The 9,832-nt window shown below is 42.9% G+C and overlaps 1 protein-coding gene across 1 annotated transcript in view; it reads left to right on the top strand.

Annotated features, from left to right (window-relative positions):
- GALNT2 (polypeptide N-acetylgalactosaminyltransferase 2) overlaps positions 1-9,832 on the top strand; it is a 128,383-nt gene that overhangs the window by 16,365 nt on the left and 102,186 nt on the right. The window contains exon 2 of the mRNA XM_004712203.2: positions 829-922. Within this exon, the coding sequence (XP_004712260.1) occupies positions 829-922 (94 nt within the window). The remainder of the gene's footprint in view (positions 1-828; positions 923-9,832) is intronic.

The following is a 9,832-nucleotide window of genomic DNA, read 5'->3' as shown; positions in this document are numbered from 1 at the left end:
CTGCTAACCGTGTGATGTTTCTGATTTGGGTTATGTGTGCAGCCCCCTAAGCAGTCTTTTTTTATTCACAGATGTCAGATCCCAAGTGTTGAAAATATATTTAGCTCTGTGGTTGTGGAGTTGTTATTTGGTTGGATTTAATGCTGATAATTTTTTTTCTCTGGGAGTGAATTGTATGCCCAAATGAGGTGAATAAATTCTGGCAAAGTGTGTACCTTATTCTGGTTGCACGTTTAAATCCTTAATTTGCAACCCTGTTGCACTGGCAGTCAGCATTAGACAAAGCCCCAGTAGAAGCTTGCCAGATCAGATTCCCTCCCGCCCTCCCTCCCAGTAGACAGAAGTAAACAAATCTGTTAACAACCATCTGAGGTGGCAGGGGCCCTGAGGAGAATCTGGCCCTAGGGTGCCCTTAAACCATGGAAGATATTTGGAGAGCTCCTCTGCTTGCCCCTGAACGTAACCGCTATCAAATTATGATATTCAGCTCACTTTCTCTATCTTGAATTTCCCACCCTCACAAATCCTCAAAGTCTTGAGACTCTTTGTGGTAATGTCTTCCCACAGATATGAAATGCAAACAAAAGTGGGAATACAAATCCTCCCTTGGAAAAGGTCATCGCTATCCCACCCCACACCCCACACCCCTGCCCCTTGCATCCTCACCCACCCAACAGGTTCCTGTGGTGCTGGTATTCTTGAGCCCTGAACTACCTCCTCCTTGGGAATCCCCAGGGCCTCCTGTAGTACCTGGCACCATTAACTCACTGTGCATGAAAGTGTGTCCGAAGAACCAATCAATTCATCTGGTGTCTTTGTTTCCCTCAGGAGGACTGGAATGAAATCGATCCTATAAAAAAGAAAGACAATCTTCATGGCAACGGGGAAGATAAAGCACAAAGCATGGAGACTCTGCCTCCAGGTATTACAACAGGCCGCTGAGCCTCCACCGGCCCATGCGGCTGGGGAGCTGGGAGGTGACTTTGTTCTTGTGAATGTGGCAGTGGGAGCAAGTGGCTTGTGGGGTGCATTGTGTGTTTCACAGGTGAGCTGGAGTCCTTGCCCATGAACAGTGCTTTAGGGGCTTTGGGGCTTAGCCCCAAATCATGAAGTAAGTTTCGTGGGAAGTGATCAAAATGCAGGGAAAAGGGAAAAAAGAGGGTAAGTGAAAAGTAATGTTACTGCAGTTCTGTGATGCAATGGCTTATTTTGAACAGAATGCAGTCCAACATGTCTCTGATCACTGGACTCACTGCTATGTCTGATTTGGGTTCTGTTTGAATCTGTGGCTTCTGACTGATAGTGCAACTCTATGGGATGGAGTATAACTCCCACATGGATTTCTGAGGCTTTTGTGTAAATCTTTACAGCAGCGGCAAGCCTCATCTTTCTCCTTTGGAACAACTGGTGAGTTTGAACTGTTGGCCTTGTATAACCCATTACACCATGAGGGCGCCTTATTGTAAAATTCTCTTAGTAATATACTTGTATTGTTAAGATGCTTAAGAGGGTCCAGTCAAAACAGTGGCTTCTGAATGGCTCTGCTTGGTGAGTTCAGTTCATCCCAGAGAGGTCAGCTCAGAAGGTTTTGTTGACTTTTTGGGGAAATCCAAAGGAATGATCGTACTAGATTTTCTCAAAGGATACAGGATGATCACAAGGACTTATGAAGAAGTTTTAATAAACTGCACAGATAAGAAAAAGACCAGGAAAGTTGCACTAAGGAAACACCCACACACACACACACACAGATGCACACATATGGCAATGCACTTGCTCATTCTTTGAGGGTAGCAAGGGCTCTCCTGGGAGATTTCATGGGGAAAACTTACCCCCATTCATCCTGCAGCCCTGACCTCGCCCCTTCAGACTTCTTTTTGTTCCCCAAACTCAAAGACCATTTCAGAGGAACATGATTTGAGTTCCTCAAATCATTTTGATGTGGTATACATTGAAGAGCACAGAATTCTCTTGGGGAAGAGTTAGGGGTATGAGCATGCTATTTCCAGAATTCTATAGACCTAGCTTTACATTTTCATATTTTTGTTTATTGAAGTTTCTGTGATGTTTTAGCCATACGTTTTAACTCACCCCTTGTACAATAGAATAGACCATATAGGAGTTAAGAGTCTTGATGGAGCTTGAACAGGGTTAAGCTGCTTGGTTGCTAACCACTAAGCCTGTGCTTAAATCCCACCATCCGCCCCATGGAAAAGATCTGATGATCTGTGCCTATAAAGAGTACGGCCTAGGAAACTCTACTGGGCAGTTCTCCTCTGTCCTGCAGAGACTGCAGAGTCCCTGTGAGTCAGATTCAACTTGATGACACACAGCAACAACATGCCTTGCTTGGTCCATGAAATTCTTGTTTGGGTGGTAAGAGAGTGTTTTATATTGTACCAGGCCATGGAGTGCTTCTTTCTCTGGTTTAGCAAACTCTGCCCTGGGAAGGCAGGCTCCTCCAATATTTATACCACCATCATCCCAGTCCAGTTGGGCAGGTGATGTGTCATTGCTTTCTGGGGCTGTGTGTATGTATGTGTATTAGGTGCACATACTGAGTCTATTCCCTCCATCTTTGCTCTGCTCCTGCATGAGTCATGAGGTCCTGAGCCACAGTTCTTACATATGTAAAACAGGCATTACTTACAGAGTGGATGCATCAGAATAGGAGAGTCAGCTTATAAATGCTTCTTTATTACAGTAATAGAAAACTAGGATATCATTCTGTCTGAATTAATGAGAGACTTCCCACAGAGTGGCTTCTATTAAAAGACCCAGTGTTTTAAGGGGCTTTAAGATGTTTAGAGAGAGGAGGGAGAAAGGAAGGAAGAAACCATCTTGAGGGAGTATACAGAACATGACCATGAAGCGCTGCATCCTATTTAAAAGTGATTCCATGTGTTTGTTAACCATTGGCTTTCATATTCTCAGTTGTTGTGATATTGGCTTTCTTAGTTTCAAAGAGATAAAGTAGTACTAGTTTCCCTCCGATTTGAGTTAATACAGTATTTTTTTAATAAACACAGTCACTTTTTAGGAACATTTTATTTTAGTTCCGGTGGAAGAGTACGAAGCAATTCAGTGTCTCGTTGTACATTTGGTTTTCTGATTTATTTGAAATCCCCTGAAGGTAATAGTATTCTTCCCATTTCCTCCCTGGTTTTCTGGTTTTTCACTTGTTCCTCTTTTCTGCCTGGTCTTGCTTTCTGGACTTTTTTGGGCAAATGCTGTATTTTTGGTCTAGTGTTGGGTTGGTTGTGTGATTGTTGTAATGAGCACCTTTTTTATGGGTGTTAGTTAGTGTTTGCCTGAAAGGAGATCTCTGACAGTGGGTTCTTTCCAGGTTTGAAGTGTGTCTACGGGTCTTAGACTCAGTCTTTTTCACCAGTCTCTGTCACATCAGTAACGGTGGTCTTTTTTTGGTTGTCTTTTTTAATGATTGGGATGTATTTCTTTGTTTTCCTCCTACTGCATCCAGGGATTTCTCTTGTGATCTTGATCAGAGTGGTTGGTAAGTGGTAACTGGGGACCACCTCATTCTTTTGGTTTCAGGTCATATGGTTTGTATGGCCATTTGGGTTAACTGTCTCCTTGAGTCTTCAGTTTTCTTCACTCCTCTTTGCTCCAGATATAAAGAAAGACAATAGTCGCAGTCTTTTAAAGACACCCGTTGCTAATCTCTAAAGCAGAATGCAGAACATTGTTTTTCTGGACTGGATTGTGCCAGTTGACCCAGGTGAGTCCCCAGACTCTGCTGCTGCTCTCTCAAGTCCAGTGATTCAAGTTGGCATAACTTTGTCCCTTGTATACCCTAATACCAAGAAAAAATAACAAAACTCACTGCCATCAAGTTGATTTTTAACTCCGAGTGACCCTATAGGATACATAGAATGGCTCCTTAAGATTTCTGAGACTGGAAATCTTTACAGGAGGGACAGCCTCATCTTTGATCCTTGCAGGTATTAATCCAAATGCTTAAACTAATGAACCACCAGGGTTCCTGGTACTTTGCTGTATGCTCTGAATATATTGCAGCACATGAAAATATGTAGATAGAAATGTCTACTGCTAAGCCCATATATAAGAGCCCTGGTGGCGTAGTGGTTATGCTTTGGGCTGTGATCCATATGATCAGCAGCTCGAAATCACCAGCAGCTCCACTGGAGAAAGACTAGACTTTCTACTCCTGTAAACAGTTACAGTCTCAGAAACCCACAGAGGGAGGTCTCTGTGAGTCAGCCTTGACTCAATAGCAGTGAGAGTTTAAACCTCTATATGCTCATGGGTATATGCCCATATACGATCCCATACCTGTTCATTTTTCCTATCTACCTCTGAGTCCATTTGTATTGATTGATGTTAATGTGATTTCAGGATTTTTTTTGTGTCTAATAGTATTTATTGTTCTTGCCTTTCGCTCTTCTTATGTACCTACTAGTGTCTTCCTTAGCTACCTCCACACACACACACACACACACCCCAATCTTTATATTGACTTCCCCATTACTCAAGTGAGTATGATCTACTCTCTAGGTAATGTACTCATTTTATTTTGCATCTCTCTGATTGAAATTTATTTCTTACTATGCTAGCATACATGACACTTTTTAGAAGTTCTTTTCTTATAATTAAACAAGCAAACAAAAAATCCCCAAAGATGGTGAATCTGGCTAGAAGTGTTCAGTCTGTAGGGAATCACTGGCCACTGCGGTTTCCCCTTGTATGAGTGAATTATTAGGGAACCTGGGTGGCTTGCTGTTGGATACCTGGCAGGTATAGAAAGCTGCGTAGGAGAGCATAGCACTTACCTGAAGATAGCCTCGTGTCTTTCTGCCTGGCTAGCAAAATCCAGTGGCAGATGAAGAAGGGCACACTTTTTCATTTGGAGCCAGATATAAGGTACCTGTAATGTCTGAGATTTTTCTTATCATACTCCCTTTGAGCAAAAGTACTTTGAGCATGGATCATTGCCCCCACAAATGTATTAAAGTATTCACTTATAAATTATATGCATATTGCTATATTAATTGGATGGTAAAGCATATTTAAAATAAGATATAGAGAATGAGTGAAAATCCTTGGAAATGCTTTCTGCTTTCTTCCTGTGCCCTAGTAAATTGTTGCATACGCCCCACATTGGAGATAACTGGTCTTGGATCGCCCATGGATACAGAAGCCCAGGTTATTACTTCAGCTTTATCTCTAGCCTCAGCCCCACTACTTCTGGAGAGAATCTGGAATTTCAGTGGCAGTTTCAAGTGGCACCAAAATATCAGTTCCAACTGGGATGCATGGAGACTTAGTTTTGTCAGTCTGGCTCCCATTTAGAAGTTAAACCTTCCATGACCAGAAGTAAATAAATGGAGGCCGAAGAACATCAGCCTCTTCCTAAGCCAGAGACCAAGCTCTGCACTTAGCTGGAGCTTAGCTTAGAAGAACTAAGGGAGGAGTGTGCCGGAGTGAAACTGCAAGGGGACAACCATCCTCTGCAGGTTTAGGACAGGTTCTTCATTAGAAACCAAGTACATAAAGTAAATCTCCAGAGCTGGGATGAAAGGGATGCTCCATATCAGTGTTCGATCTTCCTGATTTGGGACCTGTCCCTGCTAGGAGAGACCAGGCTGAATTCCTCTTGACATCACTCCTCTAAGTCTGGCCATAAGCTCTGGCGCAGCAGTCCCTTGTTGTTGTTGTTCTGGTTGTTGTTAGATGCTGTCAAGTGCTTCCAACCCATAGTGCCCTATGCACAGCAACAGGAAGCACTTACTGGTCTTACACCACCCTCACAGTTGCTGATATGTTTGACCCCATTGTTGTGTCTATCTATTTCTGAGGGTCTTCTTTTTCTCCCGATCCTCTGCTTTATCAAACATGATGTCTTTCCAGGGTCTGGTCCCTCCTGATGACATATCCAAAGTATGCAAGATGCAGCATGACTATGCTTGCTCCAAGACAGATGTGTGCTATTCTTCTATTGACCCGTGATACTTTCAGTATTCTCTATCAACTGTATAATTCAAATACATCAATTGTTCTTCAGTCTTCCTTATTCATTGTACAGATTTTGAATGTATATGAGGCTATTGAAAATAGTGTAGCTCGAGTCAGGTCCTCAAAGTAACATCTGTGTTCAACACTTGAAAGAAGTCATTTTCATCAGATTTGCCTTATGCAGTACGTTATTTGACTTCTTGACTGCTATTTGAGTGTGATTGTGAACCCAAGAAAATGGAAAGCTGTTATAGTTAGGTTTTTTTGTGCCAACCTGGCATATATATATTTATATACACACACGCACACACACACACACACACACACACATATATAAATTATAAGTGTCCTGGATTTGTTTCTCTAGTGCTTAACACAAAAGTCTTAACAACTTTACTCTCTTCTCCATTTATTACGATTTGTCTATTAGTCCAGTTATGAGGATTTTTGTTTTATTTATGAACTATAGTCATATTCTCTTAGTCTGGATGCTTCCTGAAACGTGTCCATCATGGGTGACCCTGGTCGTATTTGAAATACCAGTGGCAAAGCTTCTAGCATTACATAACACACAAGCCACTACCGTATGTCAGACTGACAGTGGCCATGGTCATTTAGTGAATCCTGTATTTACCTGCTTAGAACTAATCTTTATCTGGATTGCAAGGAAAGTGAGAAGTCATAGAGTTCCCAAGAAGGTGACTGGAGAAAGGAAGGAGCAGTTAATAATCTTTTTTAACAGGGCTGGTTTCTAGATCACAGCTGCAGGTATCCTTGCGGAGGGAGTATAGCACAACCTTCTAGGACTTAAAGGATCTACTGGTTTCTGGAAGTTACCAAGTCAGGATTCTTAAGTTGCACATACAAAGGATGACTCCCCCCAAACTGGAGAAAAGCTCTGCAGGGTGGAGCTTTCATAGTATGCAGCACCCTCCCCCTTCCCCCACTAGGCTACAAGAGAGCAACTCCCTCTGAATTAGTGCACCCAGTGGTGGGGCCTGGGAAGGTTCTCTCTAGTCACAGTGAATTTTTTCATAAAAGCACTTTTGCTCAAACTTCATTTGTTGTGATGGTGGATTTAAAAAGCAGCCTATGGCTGTGAAATTTTGTTTCCTGCACAGGAACAATGCTGCAGAAACTGTTGTGATGGTGAACACAATTTACAAGGACAATCTTACAAGGAAAAACTCAAGTGCATGAGTGGTTTTCTCATTTCAAAATGGTAAAATGTCAATTGATGACAAACATCCTTCTGGACGTCCAGTCGACTTCCCAAATGGACGAAAATGTCAACTTGTAGTGCATTTGGAGTTCATTCCACCAGGTCAGATTGTTAATCAAGCTTTCTATTTAGACAAGATTGCATAAGAATATGTGACCTAAAAAAGGCCTCATTTGTGGTAAACGGGACTGGTTTTGCCACCATGGCAATGCACCTGCTCATGCAGCCATCTCAGTGCGCCAGTTTCTTGGCAAAAAATACCATGCCTCTCTTGTCCCATGCACCTGACTCACCTGTCCTTGCTCTATGCGGCTTCTTTTTGTTTCCACAAATGCAGAGGGACATGAAAGGACAGTGATTTGACGACATAGAAGAGGTAAAGGAAAAAACAAGGGAGGTGCTGTGAGCTATCCAAACAGATGAGTTTGAAAACTGTTTCCAAGAATGGAATTGCAGATTTGACAAATGTATTAAGTGTATTGGAGAGTACTTTGAAGGTGATAAGGTTATTTTGTAAAAAAAAAAATTAAATATCTCTTTTTTTTTTAAATTCCATTTTTGGAGGGTGTCCCCTGTATACCTGTAGGCCCATTGCTTTCTAGAATTTAGAATTGCTGCAGGATCCTTGTACTATACATTCTCTTGCTTCTTTTCCACTCCTCAGATAGCATTAGGCTAGTAAGTGTTCTTGCCAGGAACAGGCCTGGGGGCTGCATCCAGGATGCTTGTCTTAGACCTTGGAAAATCAGCAAGTATTTGGGTTTTATTTTTCTTGTCATGGAGATACCTGCTAGTCTTGTGTCATTTTTCCCCCCAGTAGTTTTCACTCTCTTCCCATAGCCCTCCAGTCTCCCTTGGCAACTAGGATTGCCAAACATAGCATCTTTGAAATAGGGTGAAATGTACCTGCTTGTTCTACTAGCCTCAGACCAAATTCCAGGTCTCGGTTGTGCCCTTAACTTCGTGGCCGGCTGTGTAGTTGTGTCAGACATGCCTTCCAGGTGAAGCCTCTGAATTGTTTTCTTAAGTACTCATTTTATTCATTAGCCTTTTGAACAAAATTCCTCTCATGGTGATGAATCTCTCCTTTTTCTTTGCTGCTGAAAAAGCTCTTTGGGTTGAAAAGACATTTCTTCTATGAATTCTCTTGCAAGCTCTTCTGTGCTCAGCATCTCTGATTCTGTCCAAGGAAGCCAGCTCTCAGGGAGCAGCAATGTCGAAGGACCCAGAAGCAACAGAGCCAGAGGTCGGGGGTCAGTCTTTGAGGAGGGCCTGCTGCTGCAGGGTTTTGTTGGGGAGCTTGCTTGTCCTGTGGGCTATGTGGTTTTTGAGGTAGAATTTAGTGTTTTCTGTTGATGAAATCTGACTGTCATTCCTTTCTGATAGTCACGAGTCGCTATAAACAGGTGCAGGTTGGTGTGACAAAGGGGGAGAGAGTTGAGAAAGAAGAGTCCTTCAGATTTTAGGGTTCCTGTAAAGCCCTTCCTCTTCTTTGCTGTATCTTCACTTCACCCTTCCCCCGGGGTCTACTGTTTCATTAGCTAAGACAGTTTGTTTCTCAGAACAGAAATCGCTATGTTCACATAAAGACGAATGAATTGGGAACAGCGAAGTGTTTAATAGAATGTAAATCCAGGGTGTGAATTACCGCTGATCTTAACAGAAACAGTTTAGCTTTTCTGCTTCCCACCTGCTGGAACAAGGATGAGATGAGCCACTTGTGTGTTTGTAAGGCATTGCTGCAGAGTCTGGGACAAATGGTCCCCTGACCTTTTCTTCTTTTCAGGCATTTAATGGGCTCAGTGGTGTGCATTTTAATAGACTGATGATAGAACAGGAGTCTTGGGGAGAGCCTTTCCAGCCCCTGCAGTCCACTGTGAGGGGGCATGGAGCACACAGCCTCTGACCTGGAGTCCTGGGCGTCCAGATCTGCCTACAAGCTGGTGAAGGCAGCTGCTGCTGTTTTTCTTAAATCCTTGAGAGCTCCGTCTTCCTAACCCAACCAAGTCAAAGAGTCCCCCAAATACCCTCTCTGTAAGTCCTTTGGTGATACTGGGGGTCTCTTGAACTGGTTTGAGATCTAGAATTTTCCCAGGTACCTTAGTGGCCTGGACAAGTCGAGAGGGTCCCTGAGATGCAGACCTGTATCCAGTGGCTTTCACAGAGTTGTGAGGAGAATAAGGGGCTTTAAGAGCCTCTTTTAAAAAGCCAACAATCTGAAGTTCAAAAACCCATTTACCCACTGTCACTGAGTGATTCCGACTCATTTCAATAAGCAGGAATAAGGAAGTTATAATCATGCATGAGTCTACCATCCAGCTGTGGCTGTTGTCACTAAATCACTATGTGTTGTTCTAGACTTGTTTCTGGGCAGATAACATCTGCGGGTCCTCCCACGATGACTGAGAGAACGGGCCCTCCTCTGTATCTGCTTCTTTTTGAGGGAGGTCCTGGGACTTTGGGTCTCTGAGTCTGCTTGTCTTGCGTTTATTTCACATCTAAGTTCAGTCTCTCCATGAATTCTTAACAAAACTATCCCAGTAGCCTTTGAGGTTAGGAACCATACTGAAGGTTTGGGGGATTCCTTGAGAAGTCAGTCCACACATACCTTGCCTC

The sequence above is a fragment of the Echinops telfairi genome, unplaced genomic scaffold, assembly GCF_000313985.2.
Source record: "Echinops telfairi isolate 266 unplaced genomic scaffold, ASM31398v2 ScPeMD7_7424;HRSCAF=8462, whole genome shotgun sequence".
In the NCBI taxonomy this organism is placed as follows: domain Eukaryota; kingdom Metazoa; phylum Chordata; class Mammalia; order Afrosoricida; family Tenrecidae; genus Echinops; species Echinops telfairi.
Note: the sequence above shows the minus strand (reverse complement) of the source record. Positions and strands in the feature narration are given on the sequence as shown.